This window comes from Musca autumnalis, unplaced genomic scaffold, assembly GCF_047663935.1.
Source record: "Musca autumnalis isolate F117 unplaced genomic scaffold, ASM4766393v1 scaffold_1, whole genome shotgun sequence".
NCBI lineage: Eukaryota > Metazoa > Arthropoda > Insecta > Diptera > Muscidae > Musca > Musca autumnalis.
Genome location: NW_027411644.1, coordinates 185,564,221 through 185,589,618, shown reverse-complemented (window position 1 = coordinate 185,589,618; position 25,398 = coordinate 185,564,221). Strand labels below are relative to the sequence as shown.

Sequence of the window (25,398 nt, the reverse complement as noted above, 5' to 3'; positions counted from 1 at the left end):
TAACAGTGTTATACGCTGTAGGATAGTTGTATGCCAGTAAGCTTTTTTCATCAGAAATTGGTATAAACTATAATAAACGACTAAAGTGGCATAATTAAAGATTAATGATCACCAAATTGAAGTCGTCAGTTAGGCGCATGTGGAAAATCGGTGATTTACGATAAAACCATCAGATAGTTTTTCTTAAATTTTTTGTTTGCGTTATTATACTTACTTGACATTATCTTTTGTTAATAATTAATTTTATATTATTTCGTATACTTTATTTAATTTTTTTTTTTGATTCTCATAAACGACTTTTTTTGAATCGTTCGTTATAATAGACTTGTAAAGGACTTTACAACCGTAGTGATAGGGGTAGGATTATAATAGCTTATGGGACTGAAGTGTCCTAGTCAACAGGTATAGACCTCTAACTGAGCTCAATTAGGGATTGAACTGTGACGTATAGTAATCGGGGTCGGAAATTTGGACCCATAACCCTATCTCGACAGAGTGTAGGTTCTATTCGTTGAGTTACAGAGTAACGTAAATTTACCTTTATATTGATCGAAATGACTAGCTAAATATATGTTTTTTTTGTGTTCTCTTATATAATATTTATGTTTTTTTTATCAATAAAACTATGTTATATGTAAGCGTGAATTAAGATGAATATGGAGTAGTGTTATTAATTTGGGAGGGGAAAAGGTTGTAAGAGGGAGGTAAGGGAAAAGGAGTTTGTGGGGTTCACGTAAATAGGAGAAAGGGATTCGTGGACCAAGGATGGGAGGGCTGTGTGAGGGTCTGACCACCAAGGGCCCAAGTTCCCCATAATGTTCTCCGTGTTTTGTTTTGTGTAGTGTCTTTGTGTATCAAATAATGAAAGTTCTTGTTAGACCCAGAATTAGGTTGGCGGGTTGAGAACCTCCTGAGACCGATAGCTAGTCGGATGGCCGACTTAAACCTAGCGTGGTCATAACATGTTGACGGTAGACATCCTGGTTCAACTCACGATGCCTTCATATGGAACAATAGTTCATTAAAGCAAATGAATGATCGCTGCAGATTTCGGGCCCAATACGTGGTTACTAGGTCGGGCTTCCATTTTTTCAACCAGCATTTCAAATTGCTGTCCTGTAATTTTCACCATTATAAGTACTGAAACACCAATAAACGTATATAATATTAAATAAATTCACTTAAAATAAATTAAAATGTTACTTACGTTTCAATTTTTCGTTTTTATTCGTTAGTAAAAATGTACGGCGGCAGCTAATTTGTTGTCGCCGGAAAATGAACATTACGGCGACAAAATTTGACGGCGTCAGGCGAATATTGCCGTACGGAATCGAAAAATTGCATTTGGCAACGCGACACGACTCGCCACACAATACGGAATCGACCCATAAGAAATTTGCATTGCATGTCCCAATTTACATTGGGCGAGTTCGGCAATTGTCATTTTGTAGGAGAGAGAGGTGAGGCATATGGTAACCCTTTGCCTCTCAGCACCCTCTCTCACCAACAAACTGACAATTGCCGCAAGTAAACTCGCCTAATGTAAATTGGGACCATGAATCGTTATATGAGGACTCTAATGTCCAATTTACATTAGCAACTTTTTCGTCATTTAGAGCTGTTTCGTCATTTATTTGCTAAAACAGGCAACATTTTGCGTCATTTACCATACAAAATTAAATGACGATAGCTACGTCATTTATTCTAAACAACGCACGAAAACACCATACTTTTATACGCAACCCTGTTTTTTCGTCATAAACTACCAAAAAATGCAACTGTTTTATGATGTCTTTGTTTATTTGTGTGTGTTGTAGAAAAACAAAAATACTCAAACGATGACAAAAGTGAAAATAAATGGTTAAAAAACTTGCAAAAATTATGTTTTTTGTTTTTGGAATTAATTTAAGTTATTTGATACACATTTGTGTTGTGAAATTCCTATTTTTCTGAATAAATATATTGTGTGCGTGTGTTTGGGTTATTGTATAAGTGTGTATGTGCGATTGTGTGCGGTAAGCAAATGACGCAAAAAACAGATGTAAATACACTTCATTTGATTCTAGGATTTCGTAAAACGAAATCATTTAATATGCATATGTAAATTGGACTTAACAGATTTTCAACAGAAAGTTTGTCATATAATAAAAACGTGAAATTTATCTTATGCAAATGAATAAAAGTAGTAAAGTTTGTATTTTTTATAGTTATTTTCCAATATATTTTAATAATCATTGCCAACAAATCTTTTGAAATTGATTTGTTTCCACTTTTATATGCTGTCGTTTACAAAATCCGTCACGACTCTTTCCTCGTATTTCAACGCCATACGTAAATAACGATTTGTCGTATCAAAAAAAGAAAAAATAAATAAATAAATGTTATATTTAAAACGAAAATCCGTTCTGGGAATTACGAATGTATTTCTTTCGATTTTTTATGGATATAACAGGCTATAAAAGTCAAAAATTGTTGTTTTATATCATTTTTCATCACATAAAATGTGTAACTTACGACTACGACAACGTCTACGTCACTTGAACGTCTTCGACTACGCCAAACGTAATAAGGGTGAATATTAATTTATTAAAAATTTGTTTTTATTTTACGTTGTCTTTTATTTTTGATGGTGAATTAGTAGTTCGTTTTATACCCTCATAGCCCGTTTCCACGGTACGTCGTTCGTTCTCTATTCGTTGTTCGACCCATAACTACGAATAAATTACATATTTCCCCACACAAAATTCTATGAATGAACGACGATTTTTCTACGTTGTTCGATTAGAAATACTCTCTGAACGACGAATAAGTATGTCCCATCCCTAACAATTGAGAGAATTTATCGAAAAAATTAATTAGAGGATAGCGAAGCCGCCCCACAGTCGATGTGTCTGAGGAGCCTTCCTAAACCAAAGGCGAAACATGCATGTCACACAGTGGTGATTGTGTGGGTTCGTATCGTCGGCTTTCCTTTTTCAAAAAGCATCTTGGTCAGTAAGCTCGTCTCTAACGAGAAATTAATTAAAAAAAATTAATAAAAAATGACCTTCGCCTAATAGGCAAAATTTTCAAATAAAAATAAAAATCAGCTTGAGCCAGGCTGGGGTTCGAACCCACGTCCTTGAAAAACACATGGAAAAAAGTGTTGTCACGGCGTGTTAGTGTTCAGAACCAAACTCATAACTTTCAAAGGCTACGCTAAGCGTTTGTCATGAAAGCCATACAAAGATTTGAACAAAAAATTCAACTTTGTAAAAAAACAACTTGCATTTGAAAGAGGAAATAAGTTAGAGGATAGCGAAGCCGCCCCACAGTCGATGTGTCTGAGGAGCCTTCCTAAACCAAAGGCGAAACATGCATGTCACACAGTGGTGATTGTGTGGGTTCGTATCGTCGGCTTTCCTTTTTCAAAAAGCATCTTGGTCAGTAAGCTCGTCTCTAACGAGAAATTAATTAAAAAAATTAATAAAAAATGACCTTCGCCTAATAGGCAAAATTTTCAAATAAAAATAAAAATCAGCTTGAGCCAGGCTGGGGTTCGAACCCACGTCCTTGAAAAACACATGGAAAAAAGTGTTGTCACGGCGTGTTAGTGTTCAGAACCAAACTCATAACTTTCAAAGGCTACGCTAAGCGTTTGTCATGAAAGCCATACAAAGATTTGAACAAAAAATTCAACTTTGTAAAAAAACAACTTGCATTTGAAAGAGGAAATAAGTTAGAGGATAGCGAAGCCTCCCCACAGTCGATGTGTCTGAGGAGCCTTCCTAAACCAAAGGCGAAACATGCATGTCACACAGTGGTGATTGTGTGGGTTCGTATCGTCGGCTTTCCTTTTTCAAAAAGCATCTTGGTCAGTAAGCTCGTCTCTAACGAGAAATTAATTAAAAAAATTAATAAAAAAATGACCTTCGCCTAATAGGCAAAATTTTCAAATAATTATGACATGTCTAAATTCAAAATTGAAAAATTTGTTGAAAACACAAACATTTTTAGAAAAAAGGAAAAATATGAATGAAAATTAAGGAACTAAGGCCATGTTTATATTATAGCCTTTTGCAGGGTTAACCTTCTTAATGATTATTTATTTGACGTATACCCAAAGGAATTGACATTTGAAACCCAGTGGGTTTGTTAAATCCGGTTATATATAAATGTACTATAAACATTTTATATAGATGCAGAAGAAAGATGGTTGTGTTTCCTTCTTAATTCTACACACATTCCTTGTGTAGAATTAAGAAGGTCTGTATACACAAATATTGGGAGCAAGTTGAATGAAGTGGCTGAATTTGAAACTTTTTTCACAAAAAGTTTTCAAAAATTAAGTTTTTGTCGAAAACAGCCGGCCTTCGGCCGGGATTTAAGACTTTCTCCTATATACAGATGCTAAACAGGGCTAACGCGATCATATTTTTTTCAAAATTAATATCGCAGCAAAAATTTTGCATCCGTGGATGCAGTTTAATCAGTACAAGTGTACAGTACAATTGCCGTTGGAGTACATCTTTTCCTATGAATTCACTTATGAATTTTACAAGAGAGCGCGCAGCTAGGATGCACTCCATTTTGCTTCCGATGGAGTGTTTAGGGTTGAATTTAAATGCACTCTTCGGATTGTATTTTTAGTCAGTCTAAAGATGCAATAAAAATGCAAGCCATTGCGGAATATTCCAAAATAAATAAAATGCATTTATTATTTGTGTAAAACAAGAACTCAAAGAACTTTATTATATTTATTATATAAACACAAATATAAAAAAAGTTTCCATTAAATTCAATCACATTTGAGTTTACTTCCTCCGTTCTCAATTTAATACAAGCGCATCTAATTTTGCTTCATCATCCAAAAGGTTTTTTATATTGCCTTTCACTAGTTCAGCTTTCGACATGGACTCCAACTCCGCTCCATTAAAAATTTCCGTTTCGTGAATTACCACAAAAATGTTCGCAATTTAAGTTTTTATTTCTTTATTTTATAACAAATTCTCCGAAATGTATACACTCTTGTTTGTCTTTTGAAGAAATGTGTAGGGATCAACCAACTGGTTTTTTCTGTAGGGATCTATACAGAAACTGCTTATAAAATGTATCGAACGGAGTGCATTTTTCATAACTCTGTTGGACTACATCGAAAGATGTTGTGAAACCATAACTCCAATTGCACAACTTCCAAAATTTTTTGCTGGGATTGAATAGATATCTGTAAGAAGGACAAATATTCATAACTCCAATTGCACAACTTCCAAAATTTTTTGCTGGGATTGAATAGATATCTGTAAGAAGGACAAATATTTTTTCAGTTCATTTCAATTAATGTTACTCGCCTTTTGGCTGAAACTTTCTTTAAAAATAGTAAACAAAAACTATGAAAATATAAATCACATTTGCTCTGTTCCAGAACCTGCAAGAAGCTACTAATTTTTACTACGATAACATTTTTTCCTTTATGTTATCGGAAAAAATTGTAAAAATTAGTAGATTCTTGCAGTACTGGAACAGACCAATTGCTATGAATTGTGTACCATGTCGAATGAACGGGTTAATTCGTGTACGTAATTATAGCTTTGTTCCTTTACCTGCCTGAGGTTACCATTTCTTACCATTTTTAACCTGCAAAGCGTTCCTTAACCCTGCGTTTACAAATGACAGGACAGTTGACTTCATGTATTGCTTGTCAAAATCCCACAACTTGCCTGTGTGACGTAGGCGTCCCGACAATTGCAAAAACAGTTGTAAAATTTTGAATGAAAATCGTCGATTTCTTTTTGCTTTCCGTTCACATATTTTGTTTATGTTCATGTTCTTTTGTTTTCAACACATTTCAATTATTAGGTGTGTCTTTTTACTTACTAAATGTTGCTGAATCATTTTTTTCAGCAACTTTTCCTTTATACAACTGTCAAAATCTGCAATATTAGTAATAAGTATTACTAATTATCACGTAAAAAGACACAGCTATTATCTCACTTATTTTTACAAAAATGTCAAAAATTTGTCTTCCCTACTGTCTGTGAAAAAATGATGGACAGCTGGGAGACAAACGACAAATGTATGTATGTGTTAGTAAATCAGAGTTGTATTTAAACGCCTAGTTACTTTAACAAGCATACAATTTATATGAGACCAGTTCACCACTTTTACCATTTTTTGCCACTGTTACCATTTTTTAAAGTAAAGGAACAGACCATATGAGAACGAGCAACGTGATTCAAATGCTGGTATGAACTTGGCATTACTGAATAAGTTTGTTATCGAACAGCATTTTGTAAAAGTTTGTACCATGGCGGAATAAGAAGGTGTTACATCGAAAACAATAATCGGACCATTTACTACACCAAACGTCAAAATAGCGCATTACTGTGAATTGCTTGTTTACATTTTGTATGTAATTTTATTCACAATAATCCATTTTGACATCTAATGTGATAGTCAGCTGTTTTTGCCTTTGTACCTGTATTATTGTGCCATGGATCTGGCCTTAAGAAGTGGTCTGTTCCTTTACTTTTGAAAATGGTAAAACCGGTAAAAGCAGTATAAGTTGTAAACTGCTCCCATATGAATTGTATTGTGCCTGAAGTAAAGGAACGCTTTTCGAGTAAAAAGTGGCAAAACTGGAAGATTCTTGCACGTGAAGGAACACAACTAAGGTGTTACATCGATAACAATAATCGGACAATTTACCACTAGAGTTGGCAAAAAATCGATAGCACTATCGATAGTATCAATTAGTTTTTAAAAATTCAATATTGATAGTTTTGTCTATCGATATTATCGGAATAAAAACTGCTAACCTAAAATTCATTGAAATAAATATAAATTTCGCGGCTTTTCGGTTTGGTGGATGTAAAAAAGTAAGTCCGTAGTCATGTACAAATTTTTCAGAAAAATAAAATGTATTTTATATATTTTTATTAAATAAACAATTGTTTTTTCTCCTTAATATTTACTCCTATGAACTCTACTTGTGCAAAATGTTAAAAAGCATAGACATTTCCGCCGTTTCCATTTCCAAACCAATTTTGAAGGCAAATTAACGAATGATATAGATATCCATCGGTTTTTTGAAATTAAATATCGAAAATATTTAAAGCTGGGCACACATTGTCAGTTTTGAATGACAGGTTTGTTGTTGCTTGCTAGTGTGGCCGTTCATTTTTGTCATTCATCATGCAACCACAAAATATTTTGTGGTTGCTGAAGATTGGGCAGCTATCGATAATAGCAAAGAATCTTCATTCAAAACTAACAATGTGTACTGTACTTAAGTGGGGTACACACGATCAGTTTTGACTGTAAGTTTTGCTCAAATAATCGGTTGCTTGCCAGTGTGGTCGTTCATTTTTGTCAGTCATCAGGCAACCACAAAATTTTTTGTGGATTGGACAGTCAGCTATTGGTTGTTTGTTTGTTTGACCGTGTGAACGAAACAACGTCAGTCAAGGAATAAATTAGCAAATTTTGTGGTTGCTGGACGGTTGGACAGTTATCGATAATTACGAAAAATCGACAGTCAAAACTGATCGTGTGTACTCCGCTTTAATGTTGAGAATATATGGTCTGTTCCTTTACTTTTGAAAATGGTAAAACCGGCAAAAGGTAGCAAAAGTTGCAATCTGCTTCCATAAGAATTATATGGTGTCTGAAGTAAAGGAACGCTTTTCGAGTAAAAAGTTGTAAAACTTGAAGATTCTTGCACGTAAAGGAACAGAGCTATAGATAGTTTTTCCAGCTCTACTTCGAAATCACGAAACAGCGCCGAATTAGAGCTGGCAAAAAATCGATGGCACTATCGATAGTTTTGCCTATCGATATTATCGGAATAAAAACCCCTAACCTGAAATCCATTGAAATAAATAGAAATTTCGCTTCTTTTCGGTTATGTGTGTATAAGAATGTAAGTCCGTAGTCACACGTACACATTTTTCGGTAAAATAAAATGTATTTTTGTAAATTTTTTATAAAATAAAAGCATTTGTTTATTCTCCTTTACATTTCTGTGAACTACTTTTGCATAATTTCAAGAAAATCATTGACATCTCTAAATTAATGGCGATGACAACTAGAGCTGGCAAAAAATCGATGGAACTATCGATAATATCGATTTTTATTTAAAAAATCAATATCGATAGATAGTTTTGCCTATCGATATTATCGGAATAAAAACCCCTAACCTGAAATCCAATGAAATAAATAGAAATTTCCCTACTTTTCGGTTATGTGTGTATAAGAAAGTAAGTCCGTAGTCACACGTACACATTTTTCGGTAAAATAAAATGTACTTTTTATATTTTTTATAAAATAAAAGCAGTTGTTTATTCTCCTTTACATTTCTGTGAACTACTTTTGCATAATTTCAAGAAAATCATTGACATTTCAGCCATTTTCATCTCCAAATTAATGGCGATGAGAACTTAACGATAATATCGATAGCAATCGATATTTTAAAACATTATATCGAAAATATCTAATGTTGGGAATATCGATGGTTTGCCAGCGCTACGCCGAATACCATGGTACAATAATACAGGTAGCATTATAAAGCCAGCTGATGGTAACATAATGTGTCAATTGCATTGAATTGATGTCAAATTTTGACATCTTATGTTACCAACAATTGCCGATGCGGCTACCTGTGTATTTGTACCATGCCGAATACAAACCATGGTACAATAAGAAATGTAGATGCCTCAGCCCAGCTGATCGAATCTAAAACGTCAAAAAACTAGGAATTCGCCATGAAAAATCAAAACAAAAAACCATATGATTCGGTAAGTAAGAGATAGCATGTCTACACTTTACAGACAAACACAAGCCTTTTTATCGACCATTTGGTGAAAATTTTGACAGTTTACATTACAAACATGGTACATTAGAAAGGTAGATGCATCAGCCCAGCTGATTGAATCTTAAACGTCAAAAAACTAGGAATTCGCCATGAAAAATCAAAACAAAAAACCATATGATTCGGTAAGTAAGAGATAGCATGTCTACACTTTATAGACAAACACAAGCGATAAAAAGAGACAATAAGAGACCATTTGGCGAAAATTTTGACAGTTTACATTACAAAAAAAGTTGCTTTGTTGTAGCAATTCGCCGATGCATCTACCTTTCTAATTGTACCATGATTACAAAAAAAAGTTGCTTTGATGTAGCAATTCGCCGATGCATCTACCTTTGCAATTGTACCATTGCATAACGGCGACGAATTGTACGAGTGACCGGCTTAGAATATATATTTTTCTGTTCTTTCCCAAATCACCAAATCATATCATTTATACTTTCATGGTCAGAACTTCAAACAATCCTTAAAGTCCTTAAAGTGTAAACTAAAATTGTGTTTTTATTAAATTTATGTTCATACATTGAAGTGTATTTTGTTTTAAAATATAAAAGTTGCCCATTCCATTTGAGAAACGAATAAGTATTGTTTTTTTTTCGCATTATTTATTGGACAAGAGGCAAAGAGAGATTGTCCCGGTTGCCGGTTGGAATTTCACAATCTATCTTCTCCTGAGTAAGTGCAAAAAAAGACTTCATTGAGTTTGAAAAAGGACTTATTGTGTATCAAGTGGATTTAAATAATCTTAAAATAAACTTCTTTGTTATTGTGAAAAGGGCTTATCTTTCCTTTGCCGACCCACCTTAGAAAATTATGAAAAAATTACCACAGATAGTGCTTTTTATCCCGATTCCAACCACGTATGGCTTTTGTTGCGGAAATGTATACTTCCCGAGATATGGGCCTCCAAAGTTCCACAAAGGACCTAGTATAAAATGTTGGCAAACCACCGTAGAAAATTATGAAAAATACCACAAATAGTGATGTTTATACTGATTTCAACGATGTATTATTTTGTTGAAGGGTATGTATACTTTCCGATATATAGGCCTCCAAAAATATTAAATTTAAAAGAAAATTTAGTTCCCGTTCCCGAGATTTGCACCTGTCCATAGGAGAAAGTCTTAAATCCCGGCCGAAGGCCGGCTATTTAGAGAAAAATAGGTTAGGGCCTTTGCGGATCTTTTGAGGTCCATATCTCGGGAAGTATACATGTCCGCAACAAAAGCAATACATGGTTGGAATCGGGATAAAAACACTATCTGTGGTATTTTTTTCATAATTTTCCGTTGGGTCGGTAATGGAAAGAAGTTCCAAATTTTCTTAAAAAATTTAAATTTTTCTAAAATAGCCAGATTTAGAACTTTCACATATGGACTGATGCTAATTTCGTGGCACGGGAACAAAATATCTTTTAAATTGTAAATTTTTCACTAAGTAACCGTCCTTTTACGAGTGAATTTTTGCAACTTCAGAGGCGCATATTTCGGGATAAGGGTGATGAAATCTACCTGTGAAAAAAAATCATCCCTATCCGAGCTTAGTTCATCAATTCATCTTATGACAAAAAATGTATTTCGCCAAGATTTCATATATAAAGGGTGTTTTTTTAAGCTAGATAGAACTTTAAATTGTAAAAAGTAACACAAAAAATTAAATTTTGATGAAACTTTTTTTTATTTGTTTCAGTATACTCTGACAAATCATCATGAATAGACTCACGCTTGAACAACGCTATGAAATTATCCAAATTTTCTTTGAAAATCAGTCGTCGATTCGCGCAACTTATAGACGACTTCGTCATTTGTATGGCGTACATAATCGTCCATCTGAACAAGCCATTCGTGGCTTAAAGGGTTTGTTAATAAGCAAAATTGCCGCATATGGAGTGAGACCAATCCACAAGAGACCCTACAGACTCCATTACATCCAGAAAAATGCACCGTATGGTGCGGTTGGCATCATCGGACCTTATTTCTTCAAAAATGAGGCCGGAGCTCGCGTTACGGTCAATGGAGATCGTTACCGCACCATGATCAATGATTTTTTGTTTGAAAATATGGATGACATTGATCCGGAGGAGATGTGGTTTCAACAGGATGGCGCTACGTGCCATACGGCGAACGCAACCATCGACTTATTGAAATCAAAATTTGGCGATAAGTTGATTTCGAGAAGTGGACCTGTCAATTGGCCACCAAGGTCGTGCGATTTGACACCTCTCGATTATTTCCTGTGGGGCTACGTGAAGTCACTGGTTTATGCTGATAAACCAGCAACAATTGATGCCTTGGAGGCCAGCATTGTTCGTGTTATTCGTGACATACGGCCAGCAGTGCTCGAAAAAGTGGCCAAAAATTGGACGTCCAGAATGCACTTCGTCAAGAACAGCCGCGGTGCCCATATGCCCGAAATCATTTTCAAATGTTAATGCCACGTATTGATCTTTCGAATAAAAAAAAATTTTGATTACAATTTTATTTTTTGTGTTATTTTTTACAATTTCAAATTCTATCGGGCTTAAAAAAAACACCCGTTATATATATAAGAGTCGTCATTGCATCGGAACTGATGACTATACACTTGGAGAGTTCCACGGCGGAATAATTTTTCTTTAAACTTTTGCTGACAGCAAAATATGAAAATGCTTTACACTTCTTCATCATCTGTCTTGACACTACCAAACGACCTTGGTTCTGAAACACCAAAGCTAAACCTGCCGAAATAAAGAGAAAGATGCTAATACTACGGTAACAATTTGTCCTTTATGTTACCGAGAATAATAGTAAATGTTAGTAGATTCTTGGAGTTCTGGAACAGACCAAGAGTGTCTGTTCCAGAATCTGCAAAAACCTACTAACTTTTACTACGATAATAATTTTTCCTTTATATTATTGAAAGAAAGTAGTAAAAATTAGTAGATTCTTGCAGTTCTGGAACTGCTGACCAATGATGCATAATGAGAAATATGGATTCCTTTCAGTGCTGCTTTTGATAATAGACATGCATTTGATAATAGACATTTTGATAATAGACATCACTATAATACAGACTTTGTCTTTTTCAGAACCCTAAACTAATGCAACGGGAGTTTCTTCATATGAAAAAGAAAACAAGCATCAAGAAAAAGCAAGAACTATTAAATCTTATGGAAAAAATAGAACAAATCAAAGGGGAACGTGAAATTAGCCTCATTATGAATGAATCAAATAATCAACAGCTTAGTGCCTCTAAAAATTCAGAGAGTTCTAGATGTGCTGAACATCGCAGTAGCAAAATGCTAATTTTCGACAAAGTTGGTAGACAAATAATCAGAGGCAGCTGCATGGGTCATTCGCAAAGAGGTTGTATTGCCTACACAGGAATTGATATTGAAACTGGACAATTAGTTTACATCACCGAATGGAATATAAAATACTCTCAAATTGAAAAACAATGTGGTGATGGTAACGGGAAATGTTTATGGCTTGCCTCTGAATCTAAATGTTCAGGCAATCATGGTGTTGATGATATTATAGCCTATATCGAAAATCAAGTAACAGCTTTGTCCCAATTGGATCAAAAAAATCTCATACAATATGAATGCGTGCTCTGCAATAAACGCAAAGATGGATTGCTGGTTTATTTGGTACAAGATTTTATATTTGGAAATAGTGTGTGTAATATTTCTTCCACTTCGGGCTGGTGCATGCAGGATGTACGTGATGTAGCCAACGATATATTGGATGCGTTGGTCTATCTACACAATAAAGGTTTTTCACATAGCCATCTGTCGAATAAAACGGTTTTTATGGATAATAGCGGTATTATAAAAGTAACAGATTTTTGCATTGTTACCAAATTATTGGAACTTACTGCCGATTCAGAAGAAATATCGACCCATCCATCACAGCGTGATTTGCCCGCATTGGGAACTTTGATTGATATGTTAATGGTTACTCAAACACCGGAAATGCGAGATTTTATAGACAAGTAAGTAAAGCGTTAAAACTATCTGAATTCATGTTATACAGAGCGAAATCTTAGGTTACATATATCCGCTAATTACTATTGCCTCATATTTACTTCCTGTACACACGAGAAAACTAAACGTAAAATTCAATTTTCTTAACCCACTTAAAGCCACTGGCCACCAAAAATGGTTGCAAAAATTGACGTAAAACTAGAGTATTTTTGCATATTTTTGTGGTGTTTTTTTTGTATTTTATTATAGTATTGTCTGTCATTCCAACCCTATAAAATCGACTTTTTTGTAATTTTCGAATTTTAATGAAAAATTTAAATATGACATAAAATTTACTCAAAAATTCACATTCACATAACTTTAGGCAAGGCATATTTATACAAGGTAGAAGTGACAATCAGCTGTATTCTTACTTTTTTTGTAAATTTAATTTTCAAAATGTAATAGGGTCTACTCATGAAATTTGAAACTTCGAAATTTGCTACCATAAAATTATTCTTTTTACCGTAAACGTGTAATAACAATGACCTACGACAGTTCTGTATGCTTTATATTTACATTTTGATTTAAATTTGTTCTATTTTAGAGGATTATCAAAATGTATTTATGTTTTTCCAGAACAAATTTTTGGAATGACCCTATTATTCAATATTTATCTTTGACAATTAATTTTCAATAACAACTACATATGTTGTTTTTGTAATTTTGTTAGTTGTTGTAATTCATGCATTTACCTTATATGAATATGCCTTGACTTTAGGGATTTGTTAGGAATATAGTAATGCCCATGATACAATAAGAAGGTAGCATTATCAACCCAGCTGATGGTAACATAATGTGTCAATTGCTTTGAATTTATGTCAAATTTTGACATCTTATGTTACCAAAAACGGCAGTTGCTGCTACCTTCTTATTGTATCATGGTAAGGCCATGTTTATATTATAGCCTTTTGCAGGGTTAACCTTCTTAATGAGGATTTATTTGACGTATACGCAAAGAAATTGACATTAAAAACCCAGCGCGTATGTTAAATCCGGTTATATATGAACGTACTATAAGAGTATTTTTTCAATCAAAAAACAAGGTATTGTCATGTAGAACACACCTATATTACTCTTCAAAGTTTTCAGCACTTTTAAAAGAAGTCCGGATTGCAGGAAAACTATTCGTTTTAGGGACAAAATTTATTTCTTAAGAAATGCTTAAAAAGTCTTAAAAATATATGTCCTGTTCCCGTACTTTAAAAAGTGGTAAAAGTCGTAAAAATTGTAAAAGTCGTAAACGATTTTCATATAAATTTTGTGTACGGGAACGAAAAATGTGTAAAAGTGGTAAAAATTGTAAAAACTTTTTAGTTCTGGAACAGAGCTATAATTTTCACATAAAAATTTAAGTTAGCTTTTCAGATCCTAAATTAAATAATTAAATTAATTAAAAATAAACCGACTCTTTCAGTTCTGGAACAGACAATAAAATTATATAAAAAATTATTCGGCCAGTATATTCCAAACTTCTGCTATGACACGTTTTGCGGAATTTCATATATTAAACAGTTCATGGCAAAAACCACATTATGAGAAACTACGCGTTTAAATTTACGTTTACATTTCTGAAATGATTAAAAGGCTTTGCAGACGTCCACGAATTTGAAATCTTCACTTTATATCGCACGCTTTATTCTGGCGGTAAAAATATTAATTGTCCTGTGATATTTCCGAAATCTGCGTCGACATCCTTTTTCAATTTTTTCTATGATTTATGTATTTATATTGTTTATTTATAGATGCCACTCAGATCACACATTATCTTCGGAGCTTTTGAAACATCCATTTCTATCTTTTACAAATGAAGATGCAGGCCGACGTAATCATGTAGAAGCACATTCGACCACATCAAAAGAATTATCATCGCTATCCACGACAACTCTATCCACTTCACAATACATTTCACGCACTGAGTTTGAGGTTATTGAGCGTTTGGGTAAAGGGGCATATGGTCACGTTCTAAGGGTTCGAAACGTACACGATAATCGGGAATGTGTTATTAAATGTATAGTAGGTAGCATCCAAGAGTATCAGCAAATGGCTCGAGAAGTGAAATTGTTGTCACGTCTTAACCATGAAAATGTGGTACGTTATTATAACTGTTGGCTTGAAAGTCTCAATGAAGATATAGACGAAATGGCAAGTGATTATTCAAGTAAGGAAAGACTCAAACCACAAAAATTGCAACAAATTGAAAATGCAAAAGCGGTAACTAACTCAACTTCGTCTAGTTCTGCTATTAAATTTTATGATGATAATGCAAAAAATTAACTCTACGCACTGCCATAGAAGAGAATTTGTACTTAAATACTGATCGCATTTGGAAGCTGTTTAATGAAATTGTTGAAGGCCTATCGTATATACATAAAGTAGGTGTAATACATCGAGATTTAAAACCTGACAATATTTTCTTAAACGCACATGATCAGATAAAAATTGGTGATTTTGGTTCAGCCACAACCATTATTTTGGCACATACATCTTCCTCAAAAGATACTACTGGAACAGATAAAGAGGGTACCGAATTATATGTTGCACCAGAACTCATTGGAAAGGCTTCCAAATCAATCTATAGCAAAAAAGTTGATATGTATTCATTGGGTGTTATACTCTTCGAAATGTGCCATTCTCCATTTTCCACAAGCATGGAAAGAATTGCAACCATTACAAAATTAAGAAGTCCCAAAATTGCTATACCTGATGATATGTTGAAGAATCCAGGATATGAAAAGATTGTAAAGGTAAGTAACTTGTGGCCCGTTTCATTAAGACGACTCGAACTCAAATTCGATCGAACTACTATCAAACTTCCAAGGTAAGCTGTTTGAATATGAAAATACCTTTGTAGTAAAATTTTATTGTTGTTCTATCGCACAACAACAAAAAGAAACTTTTTTATTTTATTAAACGTCAATACAAAGGAAGCCTTATTGGCCTATTACACTGTGCAACATTTTTAAGGTGATCTTGTGCAAACAATTCGATTTGAGGATTTTTTGAAAACACAGACCCAAACGACAAGAAACCCTAGTCTTGTTTTGTTGTGTCAGATCCAGCTCGGATTTTATGGCCCCATCTAAACATGGTTAAATATTGACTTTTTAAAGAAATTCGGGGCTATATCTCTGAAACCAATGCGAATCTTTTTTTGATCTCTGAAGCAAATTTGTAGATAAGGACAAGGATAAACTATTTGGAGAAATAATGAACTCGCAAAACTAAATTTATTGCCTCAAAATTCAAAATATATGCAAAAATTCCACAATTTTTATACATTTCGCACCGTATCTCCAAAACCGTTAATTTTTTCAGAATATTTTCTTTTGGAAAAATATTCCCTGGAATGTAATACACAACTCTTCAGAACATATGTAAAATGCCTCTATCCCCTTGTTTTCAGTACATTTTTCAACGACGATTTAATAAAAATGTCAATAATGTAGTGAAATCCGAAATGCGAGAACAAACTGTTGGTGTGAACAGTGTTTGAAATACGTGTTGTAAAAGATATTATGCAAAATACCGCTGAAACAACATGAAGTAAGCATTTTAGAGTTTCAGAATATTCTAAAGAATTGTTGAAAACTTTATTTGGAAGATTTTTGCAAAAGGTTACTTGGTTCAACTCCCAATAGTTTAGCCGATACTGACCAGAATTTCAGCAATTATGTAAAATTTTCTATATTTTATTGATTTTGATGCCTTAGATGGAGGTTTTCTTATATGATTTTTTCAAATGATAAGTTCTACTAGTTTAGGGCTACAATATTGCTGAAGACAGCAAGGCCAAATTCCTATTTGTTTCTGAGATAAAGGCTTGATAAATGCAAAAAAAGTGTAGATTTAGCCCGGTTTAGATGAGGCCATAAAATCCGAACTGGATCTGACAGGACAAAACCCTACTAGGGTTTTTGTAGTCTAAACATGTACTTTCAAAAAATGAATAGTAGAAATTGTTTGCATTTTCAGTGTTGCATAGTGTTATACAACAAACTTTTTGAGATAACATATACAAATATGTTCTTCTTGCTGTTGTAGCAATATCTAACCTACGTAGAACATAGGTTTGATGCACTATGGTTTCGGGTCAACGCGGTACGAAATAACCCTCTGCCGATGCCACTACCTTATTGATTAGCCTACACTATGGGCATGCAGGACAGCAACCGATGAACCCTTGTGTAAGTGTGTGATTGAATAGTGTGTGGCATTCCTTCAATCCATATTGCAAAAATGATGAATTTTCCTCCAGGACTCGATTTTGGGTTGAAGTTTTCCAAATTTTTAATTTCCTCACAAATAATATTTGTTGTTTTCAAAAATTATTTGTTGGTTACTTGGAAAATAAACAAAATTCATCGGATTGAAAGGGGTTCATTTACAGGCGACTTTTAAGAAAAAAATAATAATAATAACAACAAATAGTAATAATAATAACAATAAAATAATAATAAATAAATATTTCGCGTTCATAAAGAATATTTGTGTGCAACATCTTTATTTAATATTTTAACGTTTACTTTTAACTTTTGTGGATATTTCGCGCAAAAAATTTTGACAACAAATAAGGACTATTGCTAAATTCGCCTTGGATCAAACAAACTTTTTTAACGCACACGCAAAGTTTTAGGTTTTGGTCTAATAATATGAGTTTGGTAGTAATTTGAATGAATTCGCCGGAATTTAAATTCCAATCTTTTTAGAGAAACAGTCATGGTAGAATAAGAAAAGGTAGCAGCAATACACAGCTGACTGAACTGGGTTGTAACGTTAGTGTCAAATTTCATATGACATTTTATACATTTATTTCTATTTCGATATACATTAGGGACATATATTTTTTAAGAAAAAAAATATATATCATTCGGAAAAAACCATTTCCCAGAAAGACTTCTTCATATCAATGATATGTAACCTCCTCCAAGTTGGAACGATAAGCCGCGCAGTAAATCCCCGCTTGTAGAGGCTATACAACGTTTGTTAATGTGTGAGGTATTTTGTTAAAATTTAAAAAAATAAAGCCCTAATAAACATGTGGTTCTTTGATTTCTAAAACAAAACATTGAAACAGCTTCTCCTTTTTCTATGAATTTCCACCGACTCCAAACTTTTCTGCAAGAATTCTACTTTCTGCGAGAATTTATGCATTTAGTGGAATGATGTGGAAACATAAAAATTTAAAATGTAACGAATTTTCATTCATGTTTTCCAAAATATTCAACCAAATGTGAAAAATTATTAGTTTTTTAAATTCCAATAATTTATAGACATTTCCTTGTTTTGTTTACAAATACAACTGGCAGTAACGTTACAAACAAAAACAAATTCCTTTGTGGTTGTTGTTCGAGTTGTATTTGTTGTAGTATTAACTTTACCTTATATTTGTTCTACCATGAGAAACAGTAGTGGAATTCTGTAACTAATTTTTTGAGTTACCGACAAAAATCGGTATCATTAAAACGCAAAATTATGAATGAGAAGTATCAGTAAAAGTTGACAACACTATTGCTATCGGTACGACTTAGCGACAGCTTTATTTTGGTTGTTAACTTACCGAATAATTTTGTTTGTTACCGAAATTATAAGCATTCTAATGTTACCGGCTTTTGTCGATAAGTCAAAAAATGTGTTACACATTCTCTCAGAACTGAATAATGTGTTAAAAACCGATACGTTTACGTTAAACGTTTTATTTTTTCCAGCTTCTGTATTGGCTTTTAAATCATGAACCCTCCAAAAGACCCTTGGCTAAAGAGTTATTAGTTTCGGATTTGCTACCACGAAGTTCAAAGATTCATAAAGAATTGAAAATGGAGTTAAACAAGCCTCTTTCAAATCCACGGAGTATTATAACACGTTGCCTACAACAGAAAAGTGCTGCCGTTTTTGAACATCCAATTGTTCCAGAAAACTTGACGAACATGATTGATTTTGTCAAGGGTAAAGTTGTATCGCTATTTCGTGAACATGGTGCCATTGAAGTTGACGTGCCGCTGTTGTCTCCACCAACTGATCAAACCTATAGTGAATTAAGGAGGCGCACTGTCAGGAGTCACATAACTGGAATACGTCGTTATTATGTAGATCCTGTCTATCATGAAGAAAGTGATGTCCACACCCATCAAACACAAATATATAAATGTGCTTTTGATATTATTTCACCATCTGTAAATTATTGCGATGATATTGACTTGTTATTTTTGGGCCTTAAAATAGCTTCACAATTTGTCAACATTAGACAAAAGAAAGTTATGGTGCGCATGAACCATACAAATCTTTTGCGAGCCATTCTCATACACTGTAACGTACCCGAGGAAATGTATGAAGATCTCTTTGCTGGAATATTGAAATTTTATGAAGGGCGTATATGCAAATTAGAATTCCATTCAATTGTCTATAGAATAATGAAAACATCTAGTACCCACGGATTAAATTTAATAAATTTGTTACAAGTGGATTTTGAAATAACCCCAGGAAATAGTGCCGCTAACACACCACTACAATCTTTGGTAGACGGCGAAGGTCAGGCCGCTTCTCTTGCTAAAGGAGCTCTTGATGAAATCAAATCAATTGTTTTGTTGACCAGAAGAATGGGACTTTTTTCCCCCGTACACTTATTTGTCGGTTTACCCATAAAATATGAAAGAACTGCTGTAGGTAATGCAATATGGCATATTATTTCCTGTAGCAAACAAAATCCTATGTCAACACTCTCGGTATTGGCTGTTGGAGAACATTACGACTCTGTGTCAATGGATTTTCAAAAACAGGCTCAAGGTTATGGTGCCAAAATACACAATCGGTGTTTAAGTGGAATTAGACTCTCTTTATTCTTGGATAAACTTGTTGCGGCAATGGGAAACGTAGATGCACAAAAATGCCTTAGCGTAAAAGTGGGTATTTGTGTATACGGTTCTCAATGTTACGAAAAAGATGTTCAACCTATTATACGTCTATTGTGGTCAGCTGGTATACGTTATAGCGTTTTTAAGTCTCCAAGCTTTTTGATCGAGATCGCCAAATATGACCACGTTATTTATGTGGGAAACAATGACACATACCGTATTACGTCCTACAAAACAGGATTTGTTCACGAACGTCATGTTAACACTTTCCAGTTGTGTAATTTTATAAAAAGTCTGTACAAGTACAATTAATACTCTACTAACAATAGTGGTGTTGATGTACTATTTGTTGCTGCCTCAGTATCGAATACAGACGTTAAAAACATCATCAACTCATTAATTTACCGAATATACAAGTTGTGTTTTCTTCTACATATCTTTAACTACATATATACAAGTAAGTTTTTATTCAATTAATTGTTATAGTTGAGTATAATTTTGAATGTTATTAATTCTGTGCAGGTCAAACAACAAATGTCTTAACCAGAAATCAAAAAAAGTAAAAGGTATACAAATTTGGGTATACCACAAAAAAAAAAAAAATACAATACGATGAATTTGAAGGAAGTCACCAACAACCAATAGAAGATACAGAACAAGAAATTAATTATTTACACGATAGGTAAGTTTGTTAACGTACATTATTGCTCTGCGCCACAACCTGCAAGAAGCTACTACTTTTTACTACGATAACATTTTTTGCTTTATGTTATCCACAAAAAAGTAAAGTAGATTTTTGCAGTACTGGAACAGACCATTAATTATATTTTAAATTACTAGCTTCCGAAAAAAATATGGAAATACAATCCTAGAGCTATGCCCACTTCCTTTCATAATTGTTTATTGGTACATGGAAGAAGTTGTTTGTGTTTGCTTGGTATTTTTGTCATTGTATGGAATTGATAGAAAACACGAACAATTTATGAAGCATCAAGTTTTCTCAATGAGCACTACTAAAATGCTATATCCACGGCAATTTTGATGATCATCTTCTACAACGGCTCTCTAAACACAGGTTTTATTGTAATATATTTTGATTCATTTTCAAAATATTTGTCGTATTTTTCAGAACAATACTCATACACACAAAATAAAACTTAACATAGACAGAAGTCGGTCACACTCAAACAAAATTGATCAGTTATGAGCAAGGTTCTACCTTTCTTATTGTACCATGATTCCCAGCCAATGATATCATAATGGATCAATGGTTCTTTTTTCATACTCTCCACCATAATATGGAGCGTATAATTACAGTTGACATTACGTTCGTAACACATCAAAATATTCGCCGGAGACTCCATGAAGCATATATATTCTTTGATCAGCATAAAATTCTAAGTCCATGTATCCATGCCCGTCTGTATGTGAAAAATAAGATACAGCTATCAATTTTTAAGATGAGTTTTATAATTTGGTATAGAAGTATCAATCACTCTTAGGATGTTTGGTATTAAAAATTAGCTATAGCGGTCCGTTTTACCTGAAACTTGTCGGAATGGGTCCATACTTTCATATAGCCCCCATAGAATGATATATTCCTACTTTTGGTATTTTTTTATTTTGAAGATTGTATTTTCGGTATTTTTAAGGATTATGGCCTCAATCTCCCATCGAAATGGCTGGAATTTGGTACTTGTTCTTCGTTGCGGGTTATAACATCCTCATATAGCCCCCATAGAACGGTACCTCCCGATTTTCAGTATTTTGAAGGTTGTAGCCTCAACATCCTACCGAAATGCCTGAAATTGAGTACTAAGTCTTCGTTGGGGTTATACAATTTTCCACCTGATATTTGTCGGTATATGTCCACGTCTTCTTACGGTAATAACGCCTTTATAGCAGCCTGGCTATCCACGTAAACCGTGACTATTCTATCTGCAAGGTCTGTCTGTCATTCCTAGTAGTTCTTAGGCTTTCAAGAACTATGCGGATGAAGAGAGGGTTAATCACACTCTATTCGTGTATGAATTCGATTTGCAAGACCTGTAGTGCGAATATCTAACTCATTTTTTGAATTACCGACAAAAATCGGTAAAATAAAACGCAAAATGATGAATTAAAGTTTAAATAAAAGTTGACAACACTCTTGCTATCGGTAGTACTTTACAACTGCTTTTTATTCGTCGCTAACTTACCGAAAACAAGTAAAAAAGTATCAGTCGGCCTTGCCGACAGGGATATGCCCTCAGCCTATGTGAATTGAAACTTTAATCTACAGAAAGATCGAATATATTTAGAATTTGGTGGCCCTTTTTGAACATTTGAACTTACAGACAAAAATGTGGATTAGGATTAAAGTTCAAAAGTGTTGCGGAGGAAGTACTTGAAGGAATGGACGAAAGTGGATCTTATTTTGAAGTTGTGGACCGGTATTGCCCATCATCGAGCTGAAACTAAGTTTGGACAAAATATGACGAAGGCCAAATTTCGGACCAAGTCGGTTGACCAGTTCGAGTGCTACAGTGCGCTCCAGCCACTACACATGGTGCCATGGTGATTTTACAACTTTCGGGCTATTTTCTCAGGAAGTATTTACTTGCCCTTGAAAAACTTGTACCATCGTAACAAAAATCAAAGTGATTGGGTGCAGTTCCAAAAGTGAACTTATTCGAAATTATGTGTATATAGTCCATATTCGAACCTGATCTATACCTAGTAGATGTGTAAAGTATGGACCAAAACGGTCACTCCCTTCATGAGTGATTGCGAGTGGAGCGATATTCCACATCATAGAAATTAAAGTAAGTTTGGACAAAATATTACGAAATACAAATTTTGAACCAAATCGGCTGATCGAGAGTTATCATGAGTTCCAGCCACTACACATGGTGCCGTAGGGTTTTCTTTAAAACTTACGAATTATTTTCTCAGGAAGTATGGACTTGCCCCTGATGAAACTTAAACCTTGGCATAGGGGGCAGCAAGTACAAGTTGTTGCAACAAAAACAAAAACGATTCGAGAGCTGCTCCTAAACTCAACTTCTCCGAAATTTTGTGTGAAGGAGTGGAGCGATTGAGTCTATATTGGAACCTTATCTAAGTCTGGTAGAAATTTCACGATGTGCAAAGTATGGACCAAATCGGTTACTCCCTTCAAGAGTAAACGTGCGCACAAATTTTCCGAACATTTGTGGGGGATGTACCTGAAGGAGTGGACCGATATGGCCCATCTTCGAACTTAAACTAAGCCAAATTTTGGACTAAATCGGCTCATCCGTTCGAGAGTTATCGTGCGCACCAGCCAGCCAGACAGATAAATTGTCTGAAACACATTTCGTCCAAACATATTTGGGGTCTAAAACCATTATTTCGATGAGACACATTTTGCCCGTTAGCATAAATGCTGAGGGTATAAACATCGGTTATTACCGAAATTATAAGCAATTGTCGGTAACTCAAAAAATGAGTTAGAGAATCGCACTACCGAAATTTTACGAAATAAAAAGAAATCCAGTGCTGTAGTGTAGTGGACATATATTTTTTGTACAATATACCTTTAACATTAACATAAATAGTTTTTTGCATCTACTAAAAAATAGGAAATTTTGAGATACTACCCTTTTGTTTTGTTGAACAGGTGCGATATGATGATGATGCATGTTGGAAAAGTGCAGTATGTTGTGCGGACCTGTACCGCATGCTGGGAAGAATTTTTTCATGGTGTCATCAATCCTTCCCCTATAGTAATTTATACCGCTGCAGCGTCCCTCACGTAGTTAAGCCAAAACTGGATTGTCGAGTCAGCTGTCATTCTTCAGTCGCTATAGGTGGGGGTTGTACTCCGAGGAAAGCATTCGCACTGCTTGATAGGCTTGCTGATCTTTGGATCAGCATAATGTTAGACTTTTTTTTTCAAAATAGTCTGGCTTAATCCCATTGTTGTTGTTTTAATATTTTAAAACAACTAGTTTATTAGTGGAAAAGATTTGGCATTGTTCGCCAAGGGGTAAGGCAGGGAATACTATAGTTTCGATCCACGCCACTTGATCTCATCAGTTCCCTTGTTTCTTGTTTGTGGATATTCTCCACCGAAGTTATTTTTCAATAACTTCTTCAACAAGAAACTTTTTTATACCCAAACATCAATCGTCAGCCCCAAATATAAAGGTAAGCAAAGAAAAAAGTTCACTGAGAAGTTTTTCCTTGGCAACCTCACACAACTCCGACGAAATTGTCTGCGAAAACAATTCAAACCTCTTCCACTAGTATGTGTCGTCGAATTTCAACGAATGCACACACCAAAATTTGGTTGGTCTGCTTTACAGCAAAAACAACACACGTCGTGCCAGTGTCTTCAATTAGAAACATTGTGGCGTTTTTTTATTGGGATAGCGTTTGCATTTTTTTTTTCAAAATAGTCTGGCTTAATCCCATTGTTGTTGTTTTAATATTTTAAAACAACTAGTTTATTAGTGGAAAAGATTTGGCATTGTTCGCCAAGGGGTAAGGCAGGGCAGTTTCGATCCACGCCACTGGATCTCATCAGTTAGACCTTTATCTCCCTCTAGATAATGAATTTCCACCATACGATGATTATGTTGACTCTCGAGGAAAATACCCAAAATCAGAAATCAATTATCCTAGAATTTGTCTTTACTAAATCCGATTTTAATTAGGCAGAATCACTGGAAAATTATATGTATATAAATAACACTTCTTTATTACATCTGACAGTTGTTATTTTGTATCTTTACAGGTTTCTTAAAATCGTCGTTATAGCCTAGCATTGCAACCCACGTTCAACTATAGCAACTTCAAAACAACTTCTACGAAAATCATCTAGGAACATGACTTTAACTGAAGGCAAAAAATAACTTCGTCACATCCTTGCAATGAACAATTTCCAACAATAAAACACCTCTTATTAAACATTTCTGCAAGAATTTTTAGAATTAAGAAAAGTTTTATTCATTTGATCGTCATCATTTGCAATTGTTAATTTGTATATCATATATTATATATTCGTACATACAATCGTATTCATTTATAGTTGCAGCAAATAATCCACTTTTCATAAACTCAAAACTTTTAATTGTTATTCGTTTCTTAATCTATTTCATTAGCATTTCCAATATTTGCAAAACATTTTATTTCAGATTATTTTTACAACAAATGTTTTCTATTGAAATATTAAATATTTTGTTATTATTTAATACCGTCTTTTATTATTCACCAATAATGGCGTAGTCGTAGTTTATATTTTTTATATGATGAACAATTTGTCATTTAGCATTTTTTACCGCCTTAGATCCATAAAATATCGAAAGAAACCCAATAATCGCCAATACAACATTTAACATTTATTTTTTATACGACAAATCAATATTACGTATGGTGTTGAAATAGAACGAAAAACGAGGTGTAACCGATTTTTTTAACGACAGCATATAAAAACAAAAGCATTTTTTGGCATTGATTAAATTATATAATTTTCCTATATATGTATGTGTAATACACATTTTATTACTTGTATTCATTTTCGTAAAATAAATTACGTATTTTATTTATTTATTTCATTTATAGTTTCATGCAATGGAAATTTCTTACTTCTTGATCAAAAGAAGATTTCAAACAAATGTTGTTTTAAAATTAAAAAAATGTTTTTTTATTTCCTATAAGAAAAAAATTGTCGTCGT

General features: G+C 33.9%; 2 protein-coding genes across 6 annotated transcripts in view; one reads left to right on the top strand and one right to left on the bottom strand.

The window, feature by feature from the left end:
• Positions 1 to 4,776: 4,776 nt before the first annotated feature.
• LOC141388806 (uncharacterized) overlaps positions 4,777 to 25,398 on the bottom strand; it is a 56,490-nt gene continuing 35,868 nt past the window's right edge. The window contains exons 1-2 of one of the 5 annotated variants that reach the window (XR_012408934.1): positions 5,604 to 5,890; positions 4,777 to 5,276 (exon numbers count right to left, since the gene is read on the bottom strand). The gene's annotated coding sequence lies outside the window, so the exon portion shown is untranslated. Of the gene's footprint in view, positions 5,277 to 5,603; positions 5,891 to 25,398 lie in introns of those variants that run through there. The other 4 variants (XR_012408937.1, XR_012408936.1, XR_012408935.1 and 1 more) reach the window with 4 other exon arrangements.
• Positions 9,207 to 24,915, top strand: LOC141388808 (eIF-2-alpha kinase GCN2-like). The gene is given in 8 exon segments (XM_073959196.1): positions 9,207 to 9,520; positions 10,535 to 11,595; positions 11,913 to 12,817; positions 14,594 to 15,105; positions 15,108 to 15,595; positions 18,557 to 20,156; positions 20,222 to 20,381; positions 24,459 to 24,915. Coding segments are annotated over 4 exon segments (3,348 nt in total). The 5' UTR covers positions 9,207 to 9,520; positions 10,535 to 11,595; positions 11,913 to 11,924; the 3' UTR covers positions 20,012 to 20,156; positions 20,222 to 20,381; positions 24,459 to 24,915.